General features: G+C 46.9%; 1 protein-coding gene across 2 annotated transcripts in view; it reads left to right on the top strand.

Moving 5' to 3' along the window:
* Positions 1-10,515: 10,515 nt before the first annotated feature.
* Positions 10,516-27,136, top strand: part of LOC147685283 (phospholipase A2-like) — a 298,395-nt gene continuing 281,774 nt past the window's right edge. Inside the window, exon 1 of one of the 2 annotated variants that reach the window (XM_086941197.1) lies at positions 10,516-10,705. In XM_086941197.1, the coding sequence (XP_086797323.1) occupies positions 10,663-10,705 (43 nt within the window). In that variant the 5' untranslated portion in view covers positions 10,516-10,662. The remainder of the gene's footprint in view (positions 10,706-27,136) is intronic. The other variant, XM_086941198.1, reaches the window with a different exon arrangement.

Genomic DNA, 27,136 nt, shown 5'->3' with positions numbered 1-27,136 from the left:
GCCAACGGCACACCATCACCGGAACCGTCATCTCACAACCGATGCAACCGACTTCCCCTCTTCCTGGATTTGACATATTGCCTCCTTGCCGACATGACGCCTCACCTCCCTGTGGCAGCCAGGCCACAGGCCTCGATCTCTGCGCCAACGCCTCACTTCCACAACGCTGTGCATCGTCATACTCCTCATTATCTAAAAGTACTGTTTGTTTGGAGGTCTGTGTGACTCTGTGCTCTACACCACGCACCTCGCAGTCAGCGCCATACTTTAGATTTATTGCTGTCACAACGTCATAATAGCCCCAGGTAGAGCTATTTGTATTCTACCAGCTTTATTTTTGAAGTAACTGTTTTTAAGTGCTATTTTACTACTTGTATGTTGGCTTTTTGTTGTTTTGGGCTTGTGGAGTTTAGATAAAGATACTTTATTTTCCTAAACCGGAGTGGTGTCCATTTGTGGTGTTATCACTGTATTACTGCGTGTTTTGAGTAAAAATACTTTACACATTGCCTTTGGGATAAGCCGGTCTGCTCATGCCAAGCTAGCAAGCATCCCTACTTGGACAAATGTACCTACCTCTGCCAATTAGAGACCGCCATTTCTAACAGACACTGTCTTGCCAGTCAACTACCTCTCCTCCAGAACCAGATGTCTTGCTGACAAATGGTTGACTTTCCACTATCCCAGCCTACTTTTTACAGACTTCAGTTGGACATGATACTCTCTTCCCCAACCCTACTAGCATTTTACAGGCACTACCATAAGACTGCATGTCTGTGTCTCTAACATGCTTACCTTCCACAGGTACCACCTTGACATGTGACTGATTGCATAATGCTACAAACGTGTCTCTCATTGCCACAAGAATGTGCTGCAACTGTCTTTCCCCAGCCTTACAGGCTTCTCAGAGGGACAAGCTGAGCAAGCGACTGACTCTCCCCTATCCGTGTACTCCTTTCACAGGCACCAACAGGACATCACTGACTTATCCCCTGTCCTCCCAGACTTTAACATGCATAGTCTATTGACATCTCCCAATATTCCTGAGCCCCCTAAGGTCACATGCACTTCACTGGATCAGGAGAAGTTTTATCATACTTAGGCCCAGAAAGGCAAATTCTAGGAAGTGTCTCTCATTAAACCCCTTGAGTCACAAGCTATTCAAAATACCTTAAAGTACAATTATGAGTGGGCATGCACCAGGCAAAAGAAGTCCAAGGCATTCTTGTAGTATGTAACGTCTTTATTTTCAATTCATATTTCCCAGATATTAATATTAATGACACATTCAGCTCAACCAACGCATTTTGTGCTCTCACTGAGAACTTCATCAGGGCTTAAGTAAAGCGTAGCGAGACCTCGATAACACCAATTAGATAGGGTCCGAAGTGAGCTCTCCAGTGTATTGCGCTGGACGCACAGGGGCTACAAGATGCCCAAAGCCTAAGATCTTAGGTAAAGCGAAGCGAGTCCTCAACAAAGCAAGCAGGTAGAATCCAGAGTGAATGCTCCAGTGTATTGCGCTGGAGGCACAAGTGAATTCCCAGGGCCAGGAAGTGCCCAATTGCGAAGATAAGAATGGTCAGCCCAAGCGTGATAGTCCAAAAAACGGGCACTACCTGGTCCCGGGAATTCCATTGTGCCTCCAGTGCAATACACTGGAGCATTCACTCTGGATTCTACCTGCTTTACATAACACCTTCACAGCTGGGCAAATTCCCCTGCTGTGCGGGGGCCGTGCACAGCAGCCCTGTGCTCATGGCGAGCTGAGCTCGTCATGAGCCACAGTGGTCGTGTGCTCATGACGAGCTGAGCTCGTCATGACCACACCCGTTTCTTTACAACGCTCGCACAGCAGGGGAATTTGCCCAGCATGCGAGCGTTCTAACGGTCATGACGAGCTAAGCTCGTCATGAGCACACGAGCACCGTGGCTCGTGACGAGCTCAGCTCGTCATGAGTCTCGAGGGTGTTAAGCCCAGTTGAAGTTCTCTGTGAGAGAACAAAAGGCGTTACATACTACAAGATTGCCTTGGACTTTTTGCTTGTTGCACGCCCACTCGCATTTGTACTTTGCGGGTCTGGGACACAGAGGTACCACGTAACGTCTGGTGCCGGGTTCTCAGTGCACAGGACTTTTGATTTGAGGAAACTGGCATGAGGTGCAGAACTATCAGTCCGCTGTTGAAGCGTTGCTCTATATATTCAAAATACTTTTCTGGGAAGCTGGCCAGCACCTCCCCTCACTTGCGAGGAAAGCAGGCATCTTGGCATGCATTGCCTGGGTGTCGCACTGCCATTGTTCAAGTTTATTTATTATTGTGCGGATAATTAAAACCATTGCAAACAGTTAAAACATATAAAACCACATAACTTAATACAGAATGGAAAGGCACAAAGCACAGACCAGATTCCTGGTATATTTAATTTGGCTCAGTTAAAATTCCACCCTTTCCTAAATGCATTCTGAAAATGTATTTTAATTAAAAACGTAATAGTTGTGATTTTCGATTAATCCTACGCCTCGCTAGGTAGTTTTTTCATGCGTGAGTGACCCATGCAGAGATATAATCATGCCCTTAAAGCTATCTCAAATGACCTGCAGACTCAGCTGCTGGTGCTGGGAGGCATGCAGGGTCAGTGTTGGTAAATTGCTGTAAAATCCTATAAGGTGCATTTCGGCTTAGTGGGTTCGGGCTCTTAATTGGCACGGGCGCGTGGGTGATGGGCGCTGCGACAATGATTGACCCGGGACACCATTTAGTAGTTCTGTGTGGTCCCGGACTAACTCCCGGGGCCACGCCTCCTTTATTTATACCGTACGCGGCGTCCGTACCACACCGCGTATGCGCACGGCTACGTGCGCGATATGCTAGACTGCTAACAGGCAGTATAGCGACATTACATTCCTTTCAACCTTTAATTGAAACAACCAAAATAACCAAATACCTCCCAGTCAACAGGTAAAACATTTGTGATAAAGAATGATGGGGCCCATCCGGCCGGTTACCAGTCTCGTGGCTCGAAAGTCTGTACTCAGCCCACGGCAAAGTCCACTAGTTGTGAAGACGGGCTGGATTTCTTCTTAACCCATAGCCTGCGGCTTCTCCCCGGAATAATACTCTCTTGGGGGTTTCTTGATGTTGGACTCCGGAGGATCGGGCTCCTATGGGTGGCTGAGGACTGACAGTTCTTGGCGTTTCAGCAGCCACGGGACTTGCTGCTGAGATTTCACTCCTGGCGCTGCTCTCACTTCCGAGGGACTAGGATTCTCTTCTGGCCGGTTGGGCGAGTCTTGGTTGGGTCCTTGGCAAGGATGATCTTCTGTTGGACTGGATGCTCTTTTGAAGAATGAGACGTTGCGTGTGACGGTCTCTCCTCCTCGCTGGGCCGTCACCATAGTGCCGGTGCGGCGCGTGACTGTCCACGGCCGGGGCTCAAATGGGAGTCTGAACTTGCTTCCCGGATACCTGTCTTTCACATAGACGTGATCCCTTTCATTTATGGATGGTTCCTTGGCCCTCCGTCGGAAGCTGGCATAGTCATTCGACCTCCTTCGGTTGAATACTGTTCTTTCTGCGTTTGTGATACTTGGAGTCCAGGTATGATGATTGGGGATTGTGTCACGGACTATCCTTCCCATTGCTGACGGACCGGGGGCGGCTTCCGTAGTGCGATGTGGCATGAGCCGGTATTCCCTGAGAAAAGAGTAGATCGCCTTCTCTAATGGGGCCCCTTCCGCATGGGCAATCCGGATGACTTTGTTTAGAGTTCTCATGAATCTCTCGACCTCCCCATTTGCTTGAGGCCATCGGGCGTCACTTTTCGGTGTTGGATCCCCCATTTGGCAAGATAGTCTGCGAATTCTTGTCCCTGAAAGGGGGGTCCGTTTTATCTTGGCACTAGGGGTCTCTTCGTGAACCGGAAGTAGGGCCCAGACGCTGCGGTGGCCAGGAAATGACACCCACCAGTGGGGGCTCGTTAATTAGTCTCTGGGCAGGGTTCGTGCCATGACAAACGGCGAAAGTAGGGCAACCTCCGGTGACAGGGATCCTCCCGTGTCAGCTTATTGAGCAAGTGCCTCCCCAAACAGTTTCAGACGCATAGCCCCTCCATTGTCATGCTGCCAGTCCAGGCTAAAGGTTTTTTTTTGTTTGTTTTCCCGGGGCGCACACAGCAAAAAACATGCCCCCTGTGATGAGCACACTCACTCTGGGTCATCGGCGCTGCTGGGCATCGCCCTCCGACTTCTGAGGCCGGGACGGGGTTCACAGCTGGGCTGACCACATGTGGGGCTCCTGTGCGCAGATCGCGCATCGGCACTCCAGCGGGCATGCGGGAGCGGCCGTCGGACAGCGTGGGGGTTCTTACTCCTTCGTCGCCATTGTCGGGACTCTTAATTGGCGAGGGCGTGTGGGTGATGGGCGCCGCGGCAATGATTGACCCGGGACACCATTTAGTAGTTCTGTGTGGTCCCGGACTAACTCCCGGGGCCACGCCTCCTGTATTTATACCGTACGTGGCGTCCGTACGACACCACGTATGCGCACGGCTACGTGCGCGATATGCTAGACTGCTAACAGGCAGTATAGCGACATTACAAATGAGATGCATTCTGAGCCCTGTCTTCGAGGCTTGCTCAGGTCTTGCGATGGTGGTGTCTTGCCCCTAAATGTGCAAATATATCAAGCAAATTGAGAGAAAAGATATGCAAAGTCTGAGAAATAATGTGTGCAAAACCACTAGGGGGGTTAGGAGAGTGGCAGTTCAATAACTCAGAGAGTAAAGTTTTTGCTTCTGTGTACAGTTAAGTTTAAGTAAAACAATAATTTGTTTAGGCAAATAAGTCCATCAAAGTGTTATGACAACAACAAACAGGGTTTTAGTTGTAAGGGAAATGCTGGGAGCACAGCTTAGGTTGACGCACAGGAGAACGCAATGAAGCAGAAGGTGCATGCAAGTGAGGGGTAATTCCCTGAAACCCCTCAAAGTGTGCTCAATGAACACACTGATACAGGAAAAGCAAAACCTGCTGCACACTTAAGTAAAGTTCAAGCAAGAAAGATGTCTCAATGGACATAAAGTTCAATGATCACAGACGGAGGATTCTTCTTTTTTTATTTTCTGTTCATGGAAAAGCCAGCCGACACGTGTTTCGTCGCCAGAAAACACAGTTTCCGCGACTCCTCAGGGCTGTAGGAAATAGATATATAACCACAGGTCGCGGTGCCGGTGATAATTCCGACCCGGCTCCGCTCGAGACCGCTCCCGGAACCGCTACGCAATTGTGAGGAATCCAGTCGCGCATTGACTCCCCGCACTACGGGGACGATTTGCTGTAGAATCTTATATACTTCTCGCGTTGACACACGCCATTAGGATATATTCCAAATCTTCATTACCTGAAGAATTATTACTTAATATAGAATCTTTGCCACGCACTTGTTGGAGAAGAACACTTTGAAATGACAAGGCTTCTTAGAACCCGGTCTCGAGCGGAGCCGGGTCGGAATTATCACCGGCACCGCGACCTGTGGTTATATATCTATTTCCTACAGCCCTGAGGAGTCGCGGAAACTGTGTTTTCTGGCGACGAAACACGTGTCGGCTGGCTTTTCCATGAACAGAAAATAAAAAAAGAAGAATCCTCCGTCTGTGATCATTGAACTTTATGTCCATTGTGACATCTTTCTTGCTTGAACTTTACTTAAGTGTGCAGCAGGTTTTGCTTTTCCATCAAAGTGTTAAACAGCTTCAAATTTGTAGAATTGTAATAATTGTATTCGATGAGTTAACAAGTAATGCTTCCTGAGTTGGCGAGACAGTTCCTAAAAAGGTCGAGCTGTAGTCACCTGTGTCTTTATGCTAATGGCTGAGGAACACCTGGTTATTGTTACCATGATGTTACAGTAGACTGGTAACATTGCCCTTTCCCAACAGAGGCATGGTGAGATGGGAGAACATGGTGATTGGGGTTCAGAGAGGCTGACAGGCCAATAATGCTTACAGTCGCAATAGTCTGGCTGGGTTCAGCTAACAACCAACTCAAGGTGATTTGTCAATGCCCGGTAGGCGAATGGCTTATGCACCCAAACTTATAAAGTTTGTTCATGATAGTCACATATTCCTTGTTTGATCTTATGTGGCCAAATGGTTGAGGGTATGTAATTTTATTGTGTAATCAGGAAAGATCATGACCTTGCTAATCTCCACTTCAAAATGGCCCTCTTTGAATACCATATGTAGGATGATGTTTCAGTCTTGATAGTTCACTAGATGAGGAACTGCCAATTGGCACATATGACACTGTGCACCTTTTACACAGTATAAAATGTGATGGTCGTTTTGGTTCAACTGTCATAGAAAGCCAATTTTCTAAATAGAGTTTCATGTTGGAATCCTCCATTTTTTCTGGTAGGCTATCCACTTGGATGATGATTGTTCTAGTATTCTTCACAGTCATCTTCTCATGACTTAAGAAATCACACACTCATAAGGAGGTGTAGGACTTGTTTCTGCAGTTATTCTGTAGTCTGCTGTAGTTTACGCTGGAGGCGTCATTCTAATGGACTCATTCAGCGAATTGTTTTCTGATGCACCCTCACTGGGCTCTTGCCAATCGTCCTTACATCACTGTTTGTTTACTGGACTTCTTGCTAGAGATGTTCATACCACTGAAAGTTTGCGCCAGGTTTGAGCGTGAAGCCTAGCTCTGGCTCAGCTCAAGGTCCTGTTGGACCATCGAGCCCATGGCGAGCTGAGCTTTCAGGTGCCAAGTACCTATCACTCTCCCTGTGCCTGGGTATTGCATAACAGCCAGAGCAGCAGACCTCGGATTGTGGAGCCAGGTTCCAATCTCTGAGTGGGCTCAACATCCTGTGTTTTTTGGGCAAATCACTTAACTTCTCCATTCCTATAAATGATGAATGGAGGTCTTGTGTAATGTAAATGGGTGCTAATGTAGTAGTAGTGAAACTTTCTTCGATTTTTCATGAAAATGATAAATGCAATATTAATACAAAAAGCAAGAACACATGCAATCACCACGACAAATTATAAATGTTATAGAAATATGAAAAAATCAAAAAAAGGACAGACTAAAAACAAGCTATAAAAGAAGTACACCTCATAAGAGGAACTCAAAATGAATAAACCCCAGTGAAAAACTCCCTGTAAAAGTCTCAAAAAATTATCGGCCCAGGATAACCCCAGATAAAAAGCGAATCAGATCGAAACAGACAGTAGGTGTTTTTAGTAGCTGAAGAAAGAGAAAGGCAGGACTCACTCAAGTAAAATCATAGGCAGGAGAAGTGGGCGGAGAATATTATGTCCAATGTGAATAAATCTCGGGCATACCATGACGATATGAAAAGTATCAGGGAGGGAAATATTGTCACATGAATATGCCGAAAGTTCTGAGACTTTACACCAAAATCCCTTGGGCAGCAGAAGTTGATAAATAAATTAGAATTTAAAATAAGTTAACAGCCTACGATGAAAATTGGACATCCCCAGTGCCAGTAGGGTTCCACTCCAGGAACAGATTTTACCATGACAAAATGATGCACAGAACGTAAATTTTGGAGGGCTACGGCCTGGCATTCCTGCAGCCACCTTTTCAGTGAAGACCTGTTTGAGCCAAGGTATGTCCCTCGGGGGGCCCTGGTCGTGGCGGTCGCCTCACCCAGGGCTGTGGAGGAGTTACATGATGATCCAGAGGCGAAAGGGACGCAGGAGTCCCTATTCTGGAGCACAAAGGGTGCTGAGGCCTAATATCCCCGGGAGATCTGTGCGGTGGACCCTGGGGTGCGACGGTGCCCTGTTATCCTATGGGCGGTTGGAAACCTGGACAACCGGGGGTCGCTTAACGCTCCGCCCCTCGTAGGGGGGGGGTGTGAGCAAGATGGTGGACAAAGAGTTCACCGGATTTGGGAGGGGCTAGTCTTCTCACCACAACCGCGAAGCCCCGTCTGGCCAAGGCGGCGGTGCTAGAAGGCCCATCAGGTGGTAAGCTGCGAGGGGCAGCTTGCCTTTGGATCATCTGTAAGATAACCCACCTTGTTAGCATTGTATGCTAATAAACCTGCACACCGTTTTTCCATCAACAATTTGTCTGGTCTGTTTATTACATGTGCTACTTTGGGGGGCTGATGTAAGGGCCGATATGGGCACTATACATTCGGGATTAGTGAACAACTCCGGACGACACAGGGACTTCAACATCTGCCAATTTCAAAGCCGGGGAATAATCAACATGCCGTCCAGGGCCAACAATCTTGTAGGATAAGCCTATTAAGGGACAGATCCTACTTTAGCCAAATAGCCAAATATTTTATCAATGGTCGAACTCCAATCAAATCGGAAATGTACCCTATTCCTATTTCCTCATGAAGAATCTCAGAAGCAGTGCTAGATGGACCTTCAAGCAAGCTTCTCAGGAATTCGTTTTCGACAACCTGAAACTGGGATGCGGGAACATAGCTCCAGGTCTCACGCCTCCAGCCCAGGGTTGGTACCTCTTCCGGGGTGGCACGTCACTTCCGGTCTGCGAAAGGGGCGGGAGGAAGTATATATGCTTCCTCCCCTTGTTTCTCGGCCTCTTTGGCCACTTTCCGCGATGATGTTCCCCTCCCTACCGCTTACCCGACATCGCAGGGGGAAAGTGGGGGGGTGTTTAATGTATTAATTATTGTCATTTATGTTGCAGGAGGAGTTACAAGATGATCCAGAGGCGAAAGGGGCGCAGGAGTCCCTATTCTGGAGCACAAAGGGTGCTGAGGCCTAATATCGCCGGGAGATCTGTGCGGTGGACCCTGGGGTGCGACGGTGCCCCGTTATCCTACGGGCGGTTGGAAACCTGGACAACCGGGGGTCGCTTAACGCTCCGCCCCTCCTAGGGGGGGGGGTGAGCAAGATGGTGGACAAAGAGTTCACTGGATTTGGGAGGGGCTAGTCCTCTCACTACAACCGCGAAGCACCGTCTGGCCAAGGCGGCGGTGCTAGAAGGCCCATCAGGTGGTAAGCTGCGAGGGGCAGCTTGCCTTTGGATCATCTGTAAGATAACCCACCTTGTTGGCATTGTATGCTAATAAACCTGCACACCGTTTTTCCATCAACAATTTGTCTGGTTTGTTTATTACATGTGCTACTTTGGGGGGCTGGTGTAGGGGCCGATATGGGCTCTATACATTCGGGATTAGTGAACAACTCCGGACGACACAGGGACTTAAACATCTGCCAATTTCCAAGCCGGGGAATAATCAACATGCCGTCCAGGGCCAACAATCTCGTAGGATAAGCCTATTAGGGACAGATCCTACTTTAGCCAAATAGCCAAATATTTTATCAATGGTCGAACTCCAATCAAATCGGAAATGTACCCTATTCCTACTTCCTCATGAAGAATCTCAGAAGCAGTGCTAGATGGACCTTCAAGCAAGCTTCTCAGGAATTCGTTTTCGGCAACCTGAAACTGGGATGCGGGAACATAGCTCCAGGTTTCACATCTGTAACAATCTAACGGAACGCAATTTGCCCTAAAATCTTTAATCTTTGCCTCCACATTGGTGTGACCCTGACACTTCGCCAATAGGCCATACCCGCTAACAGCCGCTTTAAATCTGGTGGAAATTTTCGTATGACGTGGTTGCCGAGAAAGCCAACTTTAGTTTCTTGGCAACCTCTTAAATAGAAAAATTCACTAGGATCCCTAGATAAGAGAAACAGTCAACCCTGGTAATGAGGTGGCCCTTCACCACAACGTTTTTGGTTCTGGTGTTCCTAGGACCTACCACCAAGTGAGTGATGCTAATGGAAAGCGCTCCGAAACCTGCGGATCGAGTTCCTGATAAATGGAAACTGCAGAAAAATGCACAAAGTCTTAGCACAAAAAAACAAATAGATAACCATTTACTGGCTGTTCAGTACAAGGTGAAAACAGGATAAAAAAAGTGGATAAACCGCCACCTTCCCTCTTAAATTGTGTTATCTTCTGCAAATATTTGATTACAACAAGACTCCTTTCCTTTATCACGTATGAAAGCACAGTCCGATATGCACGCTCAGACTGTGTAATCTCAACAGAGTGGGCAACCCCCGTTCCAAACCCCATCAGGGTTACTGGCCCACTCAGAATGATGGCCGTAGTCCTGGCGGACCCCCTGATACAACTTGCTCTTCTCTCAACCAAAGGTTTCATTTTAGAGCCAGATGTTCAGATTACATCGGTTACAAAACGTAGAATTCGGAGGCAATTTCTGCGCAGAAACTCCCGAACTACGCACGTACGTGTGGTCTTGCGAGAATGCACCATCCGGACGCACGGATTATCCGCGGCGGCTCTTCTCAGAGGGAAGCTGGGCAGCTCGCTGTCACCGGCCTCTGAGTGTCACGGGCCGTCGCGAAGTAGGAAAAAAAGTTTTGTGAATGGCTACAGTGTGCAGACCCCGTCCCTCCGACGCGGTGAGGCAGCTCCTCCCTGGGGCAGGGCTGGCACCTCTCCTGCACAGTCACCCAGAGGAGGGCGTCCGTCCGTCCGTCGGCAGCCTGCCCTGGATGCTTATCAAGCAGGGAGGGGCATGGAAGTCGGTGCCCGGGGGCCCTTCTCCGCCCGCAGGATAAGTGGGGTGGCCCAGCTGGTGCTGCCTGCACATCCGTCACCGCCATGGAGCTGCGGGCGCTGCCGCTGCTGCTGTTGCTCCAGAACGGTAAGTGCCCTCCCCCCCTCCACACACACTTCTCTGCCGGAGGTACCTGGCTCCATTGAGGCGCGTCAATCATACAGCTCTTTAAGAGGCGGCAGGTAAGTGGCGAGCGCACCGGGCTGGGGGTTACACCGTACGACGAGAGAATATCTGGGGTAGGGGGAAGTGTCGGTCTGTGGGAGAGGTACTGGTATCAATTGTGCGGCCGGTGCAGTTGCACCGGGATACCAGTGTGTAGGGGGGGGGGGGGGGGAATGGACCTCAAATATAACCAAATAAGACGATGTGGGGGCCCATTCCCTGGGTTGCTCTAGGGGCCTATTAAAACAAAAAATTGTCACGTTTGCCTCAAGTTGTAACAAGCTAATATACAGAATTCAACACACACTCCCTGGTAACAGCTAGGTTCACTGCAGAATAATTAAAGACACATGCTAACTCTGTCCAAGAACTATATTTCTATTAAGCAGAGGTGAGCGAGATAATACGTTAACCACAAGCCGAGCAAAGGGTCAGGCTTGGCTCAAGGAGCCCATGCACGAGGCGAGGCTTGAAAATGTTTGGCATGTAAAATATATTCTCAATCAATCAAATATAGTTGGTTGTGGACGGAGCCTATAAAACCATATAAGCAAAATAACAAAAATAAAAAAACACATGCTAGCCCTACATTAATAAGGCATTTAAAAGTCGACCTTTAAATTAATGTTACATAAAAAAATTAAGATCATAATTTTAGCATCATATCTATGAAACAGGAAAGGAGTAGGTACAGGGGTACTCCTAATGTTCTAAATGGGATTATTCAGGGTCCCTGCGATAGGTCAGAGGCGCTAGCGATACCCCACAGACCTGCACCACACACACACATTGCTCTTTGACCTTGTGTTTTATGCACCTTCAAGGCCGCTTGGATCAGGTCCTTTATGTATTTATTGGATCAGGATCCTGCAGAGTAGAGAGCGCTCCTGGGTCGCTGGTCCATCAGATGTCTTATGTTAATCAGATGCTGCCCCCACCTCTCAGAAGTGCATGGACAGCAGGTGACCTGATTGAGGAGCGAAGAGTTTAATGAGAAGTTGTTCTCGATGCCCCTGTGGGGGCGGAATTTCATCAACTTGGTTTTTGCAGTGTTAATTAAAAGGATCTTGGGAGGACCAACATTCTCAGAAATGGTTTCATCTGTTCTAAGAACCAGATGGGGGGTTTGTGACCAGTAGGTTGTGGACAGAGAACAGAAGTGTTGCCACCATTGTCCCTCCTAGAGCAGGACCATTTCAGATGCAGAATCTAACATGCTAATCTCCTCCATTGATGTAAAGTGATAGTATCATGGAAGCTAGAGAGACGCCCAGCAGACTCCCTTTAACACTGAACATGGTCCTGTGGTTTCTCCAAAAGAACTGCAAGGGATCTGCGTCAAATGCCTTAGTGGAGACTAGTTGGTAGAGAAAGAAGTTTAGAAGGAACACCCATATCACACAGAGCAGCCCACAATAAGTTATGGCGTACATTGTTGAAGGCACAGAGTAAAATATCAACAAATACCATGTATAGTGGTTGATTTAGCACACATAGTGGTTGATTTTTCAGGCTTAAATCATAAGATGTAACCTAAGTGCATCTTAAGACTGGTGATCCAATAAGCAAGAGTGCAAGGTAATATAATTTAGTAACATGCACGTGCCACTGAACCGCTGTTATAGATGGCTCTGTTGAGTTAGTTTTACCAAGTTCAAGTTTAAATGCTTTATTCGACAACATTGTCATAAAAGCTTTCATCCCTATCTAAACATAATAAATACTAATCTAACAGTAAAAACATATTAAATTACATCCAGTATAGCTTGTTGGCGAATATATCTTTAAAAAATTGTCATTTAAAAAGAATCATCACAGTCCAATGGGAGTTCATGTAGATCATAGGAGTTTTAAAGTGCGCATGCGTATTATCCATGCCCAACCCAGGAACTTGGCGACTGCAATTACAAGTTGAGGGGCACAGTTTGATTTTAGAACCCTGTAGGCCTCGAGGCATCTCCTTGTGCCCAAGTTTTTGCATGCAGGTTTCAGCCATCTGCTCCTTGGGGCAGCGTATAATGGGCATACGAATAGAAAGTGCAAAGTATCTTCTACTTGGGATTTGCAATAAGAGCATGTGCTAACATTATCAGCGGACCATTTTACAGTAAAGGCGTTCAGGGGTAGGGTGCCAACTCTAAACTGAAAAAACAATTTCCTATCTAGAGGCTTGGAGATCAAATCCCAGAACAATTCAAACATAGGAAGTGTTTTTATCTCTAAGAACTGGGATGTCAAGGTAGGGGATTGGCTGGAGACCAGTGTGGCATTATTTATCATTTCCCAATATAGCTTTTTTAACACAGTCTTAGAGGGAAAGACATCTGGGTCGGTTTCAGACCACAAGTGTTCAAGGTGCAGTTTTTGAAGTAGTTTCCTCACCTCTTTTAACCAAACTACTTTATGATAGGTATCAGAATTGACAACATCCGATAAAGCAGTGGCATAGTGGCTCAGTTCCGGAGTAGTTTTTATGCGCCTCCAATAAAGGAGGGGGCGAAGTCTAATCAAGTCCTCAATCCTTTTTCTCCCCAGATCATAAAGGAGGGGGATGATGGGGGTACTCTGCGGGACTCCGATCATGCCTCGGAAAAATTTGTTTTCTGCCACTGATAAAGAATTCAGATTGGTGAAGCCCCAAAGTTCTGACCCATAGAGACATGCACCCAGCACTTTCATGCCATAGATCTCCAATGTTGGCTGGATTGGTTTTGAGAATGAAGTTTTATACTTCTTTGTTATTGCCCCTGCCAGTTGGTTGTATTTTAGCATTACAAGGTCCATATGAGATCTCCAGTTCATACAAGCATTCATGGAAATGCCTAGATAGGTGAAGGCGTCAACTTCTTCTAAGAAGGCCCCGTTGTAGACCATTTTCCCCTTGTATTTCTTAGAGGGATTCAGGTTCATAAATTTAGTCTTAGATGTATTTATTTCTAAGCCTCGGATCTGGCAGAATTCTCCAAAAGCGTTTAGTGTTTTTTGTAAGCCGCTAGGGGTCCGCGAGACCAGCAAAGTATCGTCCGCGAACATAAGTACTGGTACTCGCTTCCCATCCAGTAATGGAGCATCCGTCGGAGTTTGCTTCAAAAAGTCCACAATGCCGTTTATGTAAAGGGAGAATAGCGTGGGAGCAAGGACACAGCCCTGCCTTACTCCTCTCTCCACAGGAAAGGTTTCCGTGACCTCCCCCTGGGTTCCCCACCTTATCCGGGCATAGTTGTTCTCGTGGAGTCTTACAAGCAAGGTTAGAAGTTCCGGGCTTATTCCTAGATCCCTTAGGACATCCCAAAGTTTTTGACGGGGAACTAAATCAAATGCGGCCTTCAGGTCGACAAAAACAGCGAGCAGGGGACCATTTAGCAGGGTGACGTTCTTCCAATAAATGGTTAAGAAATGAAACACTTGATCAACAGAGCTGGTTAGAGGGCGAAATCCAGCTTGATAAGGCGAAAGGATGTCCTTGTCAACTATCCAGGTTTGTAACTTCTTTTGAACCAGCCTACCCATCAATTTTTGGGCACAGTCGATAAGGCTGATTGGCCTGTAGTTGCTTGCTAGAGCCTTATCTCCTTTTTTGTAAACGGGAACAATTTCTGCTCCTTTCCACGTAGAGGGAATCTTCGCCCCCTGTGCAATGGCATTCCCAAGCCATACAAAGTATTTGCACCAGCTGTCTCTGTCTACCAGGAAAACGTCGGCCGGTATCCCATCAATGCCTGGTGCCCTGCCTCTGGTCACTCCATCCATTGCCTCATGTGCATCTTTTAGTGTAAAAGGTCCATTGGCATAGAAGACCTTTTCTAAGGGAAGAGCTATCTGTTGCCCTACCCTATCAGCGTATTGGGGTTTGAAGAAGTCAACCCAGGACTCTTTCGGAACATGATTTTTTGGGCATTCCGCTACACCCCCTGAACCCCATTTTAGAATGGCCCAGAACTCTTTCTGATGTTTGTCAGCACAAGCCTTTTTCAGCTCTAACCAGAAGTTCTCGTCCCATTGCTTTTTTGCCTTTGCCTGAGTTTTCCTGTATTCGTCTCTAGCTTTCAAAACTCCCATTTTAGACCTAAGTGCATTACTAAGGTTATACCTTGCTACTCTACATGATTGGTCGTACCAACCCTTTTTTTTAAGTTGGGCATTTCCCTTCTTTTTCTTGCCAACTTTCAAGAACAGTTTCTGGAGGTTGGCAAAAAACTTTGGCTGTGACTCTTCAATTTCCCTTCTAAAATCTCCCTGGTTCGTTAAAACCTGCAATCTGGCGACTTCATCTGTAACTAGCCCCTCAAGGATCTGTCTATCCTCTTCGTTGGCCACTAAGGTTGCCCATCTAACATGACGGACGTCGTTTGTTAAAACAACGTCTGAGGTAGTGAGATTCCTAGCTAGGTTTTCTGTCATGGATTTTTGTTCGAGATTAAATGATAGGGACAGAGGGTTATGATCACTCTCCAGCCTAGATATGACCTGCATATCAATCACTTTATTCCAGGCTCTAATGTCCATCAGAATATAGTCAATTCTGCTGCTTGATCTAAGATTATCAAAAGTGTGTCTGCCCTGAGGATCAGACTGAGTGCGGCCATTTACTGCCCTCAATCCTCTGGATAGGCATAAACTTAGTTAGTTTTACTATTCTGACCTGAAGCTGAGGTTTTCCAGAAGGTTGGCTGATCCTTAATTCTTACAGTGACAAACAGATTTTGCCAGTTCTCGTTTTGCCATTGAGGTTTCTTGATTCTAATCAGAGACTTGTAGTAATATATTGCACCTATTATCTCTCCACTTCACCCTTCTTGAAGGATTGAATTAAAGATGTCTTTGCCCTTTTTCAATCCTTATCTAGCATTGGCTCGGATTTGTGGGGTTACTGAAAGGCTTTTATTTTGGTTCATGATCTGCTGTGGTCATCGACTTGCGCTAGAGGGCGTGTTTACATTTAAAATAGTGTACTTTACTATCCCAACACCTTCCCTACTGACTGGAGTTGGAATAGTAAATTACACTTTTCTAATGTTAGCACACCACCTAGCGCAAGTCGATGTAAAGACTTGCGTTGTAAAGGCATAGCGTGGTAGCATCGCAGTCGTTGTAACAAATGCGATGTAACAGCACGCGATGTAATAACACGCGTTGTAACATCATACAACCCATATGAGGTTATATTGTGGGTGGATGGGAGAAGCCACTTGAAAGTTCAGCTTGCCTTTAGCTCCAAGGTCTCATATGTACCTCAAGCTGAGCTAGAGCCAGGCATGTGGCATGACCCACCAGTGGTTCGTCCACCTCTTCTATTACGTATGCAGTTGTTTCCTTACAGCCTCTCTCCCATTACACATGCGTTGTTTCAAAGCCACATCTAAGAGGAATTACGTCATATCTCAGCATTATTATCCACACAACTACCACGAATTATAGATTTCCCCCAATGGAAGTCAAAAACGGGTGGTTCTAGGTCTTGTTTCCGTCTCTTTAGCTGATAAGTTTTCTTGCACAATAAATGCATTTAAATAATGAAAACACAAAGATAATATGCCCACCAACATCATTGCCCTCTGTTTAATTAGATTTTTTCTAGAAAAGTAAATAAAATCTGAACCTGCTCGTTGCAATTGTCACCAGACTAGTGACAGGCTTCTGTAAAGTTTCCTGATTTATAACAAATATGTTTTTCTTGCCATCTTCCAAATTCAACACAGCGTCTAAAATATGCATTATGTCTCCTAGCCCTAAAGCCTTTTTGTGTTCTGTTGACATTTAAAAACCAGACAGGCTACAGACTTGTGGTTTACTATAACCTCAAATGACCCCACAATGGCATAATTTTCCCATAACTATAACCCATTATGCATTTTCATATACCTCTAATAGACAAGGACAGAGACTGCGGTGATAGCGACTGCGTAGTTATGGTTGAGACCCACTTTCCATAAAAAAGGGATCTTTTTGTGGATTTTTAGTAACTTCTGGGTTATTTGGTGACTGTACTTTGAAATTTAGTATGCAATTAGCTTATCTAGCTAAGTTTTCTGCGGATCCTTTTGGGTGGAAAGTTAAGGGAGGGGTAAGAAAAAAAGTGTTTTCCATTCTAGTTTCCAATGAACTTTTGCTTTCCACTATAACAGTACGGCAGAATGGAATTGCAACATTTATCATGAAATTAGAACTATACTGAAAAAAGGGACTTTTGGTGGTTTGAAGTAAGTAATAATAAAATATTTGTGTTACAAAACATGTTGGGCAGGCTTTCGAAAAGTTAAATTTAGAGATATATCAAAAGCTTGTTCAAGTCCATGCATGGTTCTGGATTGGCAGATGGCTAGCAAATGCAAACAAATAATTAATTTCATTGAATGAGGGACCATTTTTTCGATTGCAATGGATCCTGCAATGAATAACGGGTCCTAGGACCCAGACTGGGTCAAGCGACCCTTGCAATTTTCCAGCCACAAAGGAAAAATCTCTGTTGCAGCCCATTATGCAATGAGAGTCTTGCAGCCTGTTGGGCTTGGCCCTTTTTGCAGTGTCATCCCAGAACTTTTTGCCTTCCTCCTGTATTTTCTCTGACCTGTTGTTGGTGGTTTTAGGACTCTGGACTACATTACTGCAGATCAATGCTAAAGTGCATGTGCTGTCTATTGTAAACTTGGTAAGATTGGTCTACACCTGTTTGGCTATTTTAATTTATCTAGCAGTCCCTTGTACAGTGCAGTCCCACATACCAGGGGCCAGTAAATTAAATGCTACTGGTGAGCTTGCAGCCCTGCTTACGCCACCCATCAAAGTAGGGCTCCAAAACCTGCCTCAGGCCTCTGCCGCTGCAGGGCCTGCGTGCGCAGTTTACTGCCGCTGTGACGTGACAAATAAAGTGGTTGCCACATCTGTGACTCCCCTTTACTACATATCAGTCACCTCTAATGTAGGTCCCGGCTAGCCCTATGGGCAGGGTGCGGTGTAGGTAAAAGGCAGGACATGTGCCATAACTGTGTGTCATGTCCTGGCAGTGACAAACAGCCTAGTTAGTTTCTCACTGCTGTGAGGCTGCCCTCTCATGGGGTTGTATTGGGTATTCCCTGATATGTGCTTCAGTTGTAATTCCTGACATGAGAGGAGTAGCTGATCAAGTTTGGTATGTTTAGAATAGTGGTGATAAATACTGCTTGTTGGTGTTAGCGGATGTATTATTACTATTTTAGAAATGCCACTTTTAGAAGTAGGCATTTATGTGTGCTATGTGTCTTTGTACCTGCCTGATTAGTATTTACTGTCTGGTTCTGACTGACGGGGGAGAGGGGATGTGCATTCCCTACTGCCAGTCCCTGAGGGGTGTTAAGGTGTTTTTTACCCTGCCTGGGTGACTCAGCACTAGACTGAATAGGCCTGGGCTGCATTTGGAGTGGTGGGAGGAGTAGCACCTGCACCTGAATGGCGCTGTGCCTGCCTTTCACAATGATGGATCTGCCCTCCTGTGGTGTATCTGGAGCCAAAGCTTACCCTCACAATGGAGGTGGTGGTGCTCTTTCAGTCAAAATATCTTTATTCGGCTTATTAAAAACCATACAAAGAAATGAACAATAAAATACATTTCATACAAGATTTATCATAATACACATGATACAGAAATTTAGCAACAGTTTTAAGATTAATAATAAACAGTTTAAGAAAAAATGTGTTTAACATTAATAACTTATCTTGGCAGGCAGCTTTCGCCCTTGAGGCAGCTACCAGGAATTTAGCAACGCAAAAAGTAATGTGAGGGTTAGGTAGTAGTTGTAAGTAGAGCAAAGCCGGTCTCACCTGTGTGAAGCCGGCCTTCTTGAGAATTGGCAACAAGAATTTTTTCCTAGGCTCTAAATACAAACCACAAAACATAACAAAATGCATTGTGTCTTGCACTGAGAACTGGTCACAGCTGCAGGGCGGGGCTAATTCTGGTTTCTGCCAGTTATTAAAAGAGCCTAAATAATAGTGCAGCAAATTAAATCTAAATTTGGTTCAAAGAAACCTGTGGAAAGGAAGTGTAACATAACCAAGGTATGGTGCAAGTGAAGGTGAAGTAAGCAGCAGGCAATGATCCCTCACTGCCGGCTTTGCTAGTTCACTCTCTTCACGGCACATCTCCTTCCTTCCCATAAAAGACTTTTTGACTGAGTCAAGATCTTGGATCCTAATGGACTCCGGAGAGGTAAAAAGCTCCGGGCGACCTAGATCAGAAAAAGCCTTTGCCAGATAGGCCAGCCAAGGAATTCTGTTAGATTTATCAAGGGACAGGACATCGGTCAGGATCTTGTGGTTTAATGGGAGTTCTTCGTTCATCCATATTTTTAACCAAAGAATCAGAGGGGCCATGCTCAACTTATCTGAGAGAAACTGGAGGCCAACTTCTTTATGTATGGAATACGTTGGAGTGGACTGAGGTACAGAGAGCAGGGCTCTGATGAATCCATTCTCTGCTCTCTGTATTGGCTCCACATTTGCGTATCCCCACAATGCGGAGCCATATAGTGCAATGGCCACAGATTTGCTATTGTAGATTTTTAAGATGGCTTCCATAGGCCTGGCTCCTAGCCTGCCAGCAAAACTCAAGATTGCTGAGGATGATCGTGTGACGGCCAATCTCTTAGCTCTAACCTGTGGTCCCCAGGTCCCTTTCTGATCGAACAATATGCCTAGATAGGGAAATGTGGATACCCTAGAGACCAAGTCCCCCCTACAAGTGAATGTTTTGGTTCTCTTCCTACGACACTCTAGGCCCACCACCATAGTGTGTGACTTGGCTACGTTTATTTTAAGGTCTAGTTGGTCCATAAACATGCCAAAAGCATTCAATAGGCGCTGGAGGCCAACTCCCGTGCGGGCGATCAGCACGGCATCATCCGCGTATAGGAGTGCCGGGATCTTTGTTGCTCCTACACGCGGGACGTCGGCTTCCTGCCCTTCTAGGTGCGCACCCAGGCCATTGATGTAGATGGTAAAGAGTAAGGGGGCCAAAATGCAGCCCTGCCGCACGCCCCTTAAGGATCTAAAGAGAGCGGTACACCTGCCCTCATTAGTCACGCGTACACTCGAGAAGAGTTCTTGGTGCAGGGAGGACATAAAGGTGACCAATGCCTCATCTATGCCTATCTCCAACAGAATAGACCACAACTTAGTCCTATTGACCAAGTCAAAAGCCGAGGAGAGGTCCATGAATGCAAGATACAAAGACCCCCTCCTTGGCTATAGTATATTTGGAAATGAGCAGATGTAAATTAATGCACTGTTCGATAGTACCCTTTTTTCCCCTAAATCCATATTGGATTTCGGACAATCCACCACAGCCCTCAACATTCTCCCTCAGCCTAGATAGGAGGACTCTGCCTAAAATTTTTACCGAGGAATCCAGAAGGGATATAGGCCTATAACAGCCTGGATCGTCCCGCTGGCCTTTTTTAAAAATGGGGACAATGGTAGAGATGTTCCATGATGCAGGTACAAGATTATCATTCACAGCATTAAACACATTTGCCAAGACTTCAGCCCACAGTTTTGGGGAGTACATAAAAAAGTCGGCAGGCACGCCGTCAGGGCCAGGTGCCTTGTGCTTTGTGGTGGACATAATGGCTTTCTCCACCTCATCTTGGTTAAAGATAATGGAGCAGGTGGCTGATCTTGTCAACAGGGCGTCTGTAGTTACGTCAGCAATATCCCCGTAAACTTTTTTAAAGTGAGATAACCATTTTTCATCAGGAATAACGCAGTCCATGATATCATTATCATCATCTGAGAAGAAGGGCTGTTTAATAATCTAGGTCCCAGTGGTCTATTGCTGGTCCTTTCACCATTTATATCATAAAGAATCTTGATTACTTCCAATTTTGATTATCTCATCATTATTTATTTATTTTCTTCATTTTCAAAAAAATCCGTTTGAATTAATTCATTCATTTAAAACAGTTCACTCCTACCCAATGCATTTCGGGTCAAGGGTGACCCTTCTTCGGGGGTCTATGAGGAAAACAAAGAATTAACAAACAAATCTGTGTAGCTAGAGATTAAAGGCAGATGACATGGGGCTATTGCCTATACAGCGTTTGTTTTGGTAAATGGACATAGAACGGGTATACACCTGATCGTGGTACAGGGTGCAATTCATGCTTTGTTTGCGAATATTTACGTGGACAATCGAACTAAAGTATCTTTCATGTATTTTTGTTATGTGGTTACAGTGCTGATATGGAGTTGCCAATAAGATAATGAAGTGTTAGAAACTGATCAATGTGAGAAATTGAAAGTAGCAGTAACTCTCATGTAATTCTTTGTTTTCCTCATAGACCCCCGAAGAAGGGTCACCCTTGACCCGAAATGCATTGGGTAGGAGTGAACTGTTTTAAATGAATGAATTAATTCAAACGGATTTTTTTGAAAATGAAGAAAATAAATAAATAATGATGAGATAATCAAAATTGGACGTAATCAAGATTCTTTATGATATAAATGGTGAAAGGACCAGCAATAGACCACTGAGGTCTTGTTAACTTTGTGCACACCTCCACTTGCAAATGGGACCTCCATTTACTCCATTTTTATACATTGAAGAAACAGTGCCCTTAGACAAAGCACTAAAGGAGAGAGTAGCACACAAATGAACGGTGAAATATTGGTGAACAGATTAAAGAGAGTGCCAGACGTAACACAATTAACTGTTTAATAATCTCCCAGAATTTTTTGCTATTCTTCAGGACTGCCGCCGAAAGGAGGTCCTCCCATGCTTCTTGTTTAATGGTGTCCTTTCGTTTTTTTATTGCTAATTTGTAGATTTTCCTGAGTCTAATAATCTCATCATTTGCCCTGGGGATACTTTTTAAAGCTACCAGTAATGATCTATGAGCTTTTGAACATGCTGAATCGAACCAGCGCTTATTTCCTGGAATTACGTTTTTAGTCTTTACCAGGAGGTCCTGTGACACCTGCACACATATGGCTTCAAAAGCCTCTACGATTTCTTGACCCTGTGCGCAAGGATTTTTACAAACCTCCACCTGCCCCTTAATCTTTGAGAAGTTTTCGGCATAAAATTTTTCTGGAACCACCTTTGCCCATTTCATGCGTCTTCCTTGGCCAGTTGTCCTTAAGGGATGGGTGGTTACTTTCAATGGGGATGGTCCTATATTGCCTCCCCAAGCCACTTCTAACTCTACAGGGTTATGGTCACTAAAGTGTGATTGTGTGGTGCGGTAGGCATTGACCCGAATAAGAGTGCTTAGGGATACAAATATATAGTCAATAATAGTACCATGAGGGATACCAGTGAAGGTTGGCTGTCTAATGCCACCATCTGGTTCATAGAGGTCAAAATTGGCAAGAAAATCCTCCAGCTCCTCTCCCTCAATGGAATGTTCAAAGTGGGGTCCCTCAGGCCCATCATCCCCATCAGGACTGCTTCTCCTGCAATTTAGATTGCACGGATGAATGTTAAAATCGCCTAATAAAATATAATCTGTATCAAGCGTATTATTCTGACTGACCGTGTTTAAAATACTATCCAAATCAATAATATTACGGCCTCTGTAATCACTGTTCCCTGAGTTATAGAAATTTATAAAAATAGTCCTACTAGTGTTTTTGATCACTCTTTCGACCAACAGGATATTGGGGGAGTCAGTGTCGATTTGCCTGCAGCTACCCTTTAAATCTAGAGAAAACAGAAATAAAAGGCCTCCCTTGGCCCTCCCCGTGCGACTATGGACAGCAGCTTTGTTAAAGCTGATAAAACCGTCCCACCACAAATTGTCAGAAGTGTCCCACGTTTCCTGAAGGGCAATAATATGGTGGCCTAGGACAAAGCTTGACCAAGATTTATCCTGACGTTTACCATTTAGCCCCGCTATATTCCAGCTCATTAGCCTACAGGAATCCATGGATGTCTCAGGTACTAGGCACGGAGCTGATGCCACTTCAGGCTCACGGGGTGTTTGGATTGGTTCATTAAATCCTACATCCAAAGAACTATGCAGGTTCGCACTACCCCAACCCAGGGTCGGACTGTGGTCGGGCAGATGAAACATGGGTATTGGGTGATCGTTCAAAGTCGTGTTATGGCCTTCGTGCACTGACTGGGGATAAGTCTGATCCAATTGTTGGGCTATGACGTCTATACCCTGGTTCGTGACCTCTGTATGTCAGTCACAGTCGTTTAGGCCCGACAAAACCCCGTATCTGTTTCCCATACCCAGTCCCCAATCAAAGGGAGTGGGCACCTGACCCCATCCGTTTGCTGCTGGGTTCCACATAGGCTGGGGAGTGTTAGGTCGCATTGAAAAATGTTCATTCCCTTGCCTAGACATAAACCCATTGCCCTGGCCTCTGTTATCATAGCCTGGAGTATTTGGTCCCCACCTATTTATATTGGGCCAAAATGGCCCTGATGTTCTTGCCATTGGCCCATACGGGAAGTTGTGTTGCCCTAACCCACGACTACTCATGGGGCGAGAATGGTTGTTGTTAAATCTGGGCCTAGTTTCCCCACCCCAGTGAGTGAGCAATTCTAGCGTTCCTTCTAGGCCTGGAGATATTGGAAGAAGTCGCCATCTGGGTCTCAGTGTAAAAGAATTTCAGGGTAAGGGGAATTATGGATCCAGTTCTACGTTGCGGTGGGAGGATGTTAGCAAGAATGTTAGGGAGTACTTCTGCGCTAGCAAAATTTAATATAACACAGTCCCCATTGAATTTCTTAGTCTTATTCCCAATCCATGATACCCTCCTTGCCATGACGATTTCCCCAGCTAGCTGGTCGGCTCCCTGGTCTGCCATGCGCATATTATTGGTAAGCCAATATAAAGCTTTGTCCTTGAGACCTTGGGCGGATTCTTTTTGCTCCTGAGATAAAACAGGGACATTTGCCAATACCAGGACTAATGGTGAGGCTTCCAAAATAAATTGTGAGGAATCATCCCCTAAGTGCAATGGGGTTGGTGCCATAGGATGTGGCGTTGGGGGCTCTCTAGTTACATCATGGGTGGGCGCAGGTGGTAGTAATTGGCCTTCCGGGATGGGCTGTTGTTGAATATCCGTAGGGCCTGGAACTACACCCTGGTCTTCCTCCACGGCAACTACAGGTTTGCTAACTTCGTTGGCTAAGTTCTCCAAGTCATTCGCCAACTTACTTTGCAACCCTCCCATCTTTTTTATTTCGGATGTTAATTTATCAATCTTCCCGATAAGAGGCTTGATGATGGTTTTAATTTTGATGTCTATCATGTCTGAAATCCTATTAAATAGATCATCATCGATGATTTGTTTGAGCTCATCAACGTCTTCACGCTCCACATTGTTTCCTTTATGTCTAGGGGGTGAGTTAATCTTTTTCTTTCCTGGCTGTTTTCCCCCCCTTTTGGCTTGAGCTTTTCTATAATTTCTCACAGGACGCATAACAGGGGAAGAAGATGAGGGAATCTCTGCAACAGTATTTTGCTGCTGCTCAGAGTCAGACACGACGTTTGTTGACTGATCAGCTAACAAATCAGAGTTTCCGTCATCTGCTTCCAAATTAATTAAGTTAGCATCAGGTATGAGAATTGAAGGGTCAGGCAGTGGGGTATCAGGGGTTTTTGTACTGGGGTCAGGGCTCAATGGGAGCAAAATTGGCGATTGACTCAAACCTAAGGATTCCCTTCTGTCATTATTTATTTTTTTAACCACTTGTACTAGGAAGGAGTCAAGGGTTTTAAGTGGTGCTGGGGTGACAGAGGCCGATTTTTTAGACATAATTACAAGTGAGTGAAAATAGGTTCAGAGGTCACGAGCTACACAGGTAAATGATATAGGGTGATAGAAGCAGGCTACAGTTCTAGCAAGACAAAAAATAAGACAGTATCATACAACATGTACAGTTTATAAGTTAAATAAACTCAGATCCTGGGTCGATTACAAGAAATGGTGGGGTTCAAATGTGTGATAATCTTAGAGGTAGCCTAAAAATCAATCCCAAACGGTCTCAATGAGCCACCTGTAAGGCAAGATCATTCAACAAACAAAAACATGTAGTAAAGACCATGTATTCTAAATCTAGTCCTAATCTGTAGCGTTTATCCCCCCCTACTAGACCTTGTACCTGGGCGATTCAGTAAGGGCTCGTAAAACCCTACTGACCCCCGTCTGGCAACGAGGAGAAGAATGGAGGTACACTATAGGTAATGGACCAGGCGACAGTGTTCAGGGGCAAACAATATCGGAAGTCCACAAATTTTGTCTCATAAAAACAGTACCTTGGCTAATCCGTGATGTAGAGTGTTAGGGAGTGGGCCCAGCCCGGCCTCCTTCGGCCCCGGACGGCCACAGACGGTCCCGCCCTTGTCCCGGGCTTCTCCCGGCGCCCTCCCGCGCAGCGGGTATGTCAATTCCTTTTTCTGGCTTTGCAAAGGTCACCAAGGGGGCGGGGCCGGCAGGGAGAGGAGCCCAGCTGGAAACGGGCGCGCGGGGACTCCTGGTCCGTGGAGTCCACCCGCTCTACCCTCGCAGCCCTGCCGGTCACCAGGTGATGCCCCTTGTAGTTGCTTAACAACCGCTGTGAGACCGCGAAGCGGGACCCGCGGAGCGGGTCCGGCGAGCAGCAGCGGCTCACAGCAGGCTGGGTCGCAGGCTGGGTCGGAGTAACGCGGAGGTGAGGAGCGTGGCGTCTGAATGTGGAATCCGCCGAGGGTCAGACAAGCAGCCTCTTTAGACTTTCTGTGATGGGGGCGGGGCCGGCAGGGAGAGGAGCCCAGCTGGAAACGGGCGCGCGGGGACTCCTGGTCCGTGGAGTCCACCCGCTCTACACTCGCAGCCCTGCCGGTCACCAGGTGATGCCCCTTGAAGTTGATTAACGACTGCTGTGAGACCGCGAAGCGGGACCCGCGGAGCGGGTCCGGCGAGCAGCAGCGGCTCACAGCAGGCTGGGTCGCAGGCTGGGTCGGAGTAACGCGGAGGTGAGGAGCGTGGCGTCTGAATGTTGAATCCGCCGAGGGTCAGACAAGCAGCATGTTTAGACTTTCTGTGATGGGGGCGGGGCCAGCAGGGAGAGGAGCCCAGCTGGAAACGGGCGCGCGGGGACTCCTGGTCCGTGGAGTCCACCCGCTCTACCCTCGCAGCCCTGCCGGTCACCAGGTGATGCCCCTTGTAGTTGATTAACGACCGCTGTGAGACCGCGAAGCGGGACCCGCTGAGCGGGTCCGGCGAGCAGCAGCGGCTCACAGCAGGCTGGGTCGCAGGCTGGGTCGGAGTAACGCGGAGGTGAGGAGCGTGGCGTCTGAATGTGGAATCCGCCGAGGGTCAGACAAGCAGCCTCTTTAGACTTTTTGTGATGGGGGCGGGCCGGCAGGGAGAGGAGCCCAGCTGGAAACGGGCGCGCGGGGACTCCTGGTCCGTGGAGTCCACCCGCTCTACCCTCGCAGCCCTGCCGGTCACCAGGTGATGCCCCTTGTAGTTGATTAACGACCGCTGTGAGACCGCGAAGCGGGACCCGCGGAGCGGGTCAGGCGAGCAGCAGCGGCTCACAGCAGGCTGGGTCGCAGGCTGGGTCGGAGTAACGCGGAGGTGAGGAGCGTGGCGTCTGAATGTGGAATCCGCCGAGGGTCAGACAAGCAGCCTCTTTAGACTTTCTGTGATGGGGGCGGGGCCGGCAGGGAGAGGAGCCCAGCTGGAAACGGGCGCGCGGGGACTCCTGGTCCGTGGAGTCCACCCGCTCTACCCTCGCAGCCCTGCCGGTCACCAGGTGATGCCCCTTGTAGTTGATTAACGACCGCTGTGAGACCGCGAAGCGGGACCCGCGGAGCGGGGCCGGCGAGCAGCAGCGGCTCACAGCAGGCTTGGTCGCAGGCTGGGTCGGAGTAACGCGGAGGTGAGGAGCGTGGCGTCTGAATGTGGTGCTCTTGAAAATATATTCTAAAGTGCCTCCAGAACTGGTTTGGACTGGGCTCAGAGCCCTGGGCCAGGGGAGAGCAAAGACATTTTAGGGTATAAGTATTACACTTTAAACCTCAAGACTTTAGATCATCCCTGGAATTCAAGAGGCCCCTTTGCGTAGGGGAAGAGCTGGTGAGACTGAGGAGAAGTACTGCCCCTTTGCTGTGCGAGGTTAGCCTGCAGTTGATGTCTCTCCCAAGGAAAGGAGAAGGACTTTGCTGTGTCCCCTGCTTGACGACAATCTCCAAGGGCCTGCGTGTGCTGGCCTCCTGTTGTGGAAGACTCAGGGATATCAAAGTCTTCCTTGTGTTCTTTTTGCTTCACTGGAACGCCCTGCCCTCACATGAGGTTCCATTGTGCTTTGTCTGTAGCCTACTGAAGGGCTTTCATTTTCTGTAAAAGCCCCTGTGCACTTGGCTGAGGGGAGGTTCC

This window comes from Lissotriton vulgaris, chromosome 10, assembly GCF_964263255.1.
Source record: "Lissotriton vulgaris chromosome 10, aLisVul1.2, whole genome shotgun sequence".
NCBI lineage: Eukaryota > Metazoa > Chordata > Amphibia > Caudata > Salamandridae > Lissotriton > Lissotriton vulgaris.
Note: the sequence above shows the minus strand (reverse complement) of the source record. Positions and strands in the feature narration are given on the sequence as shown.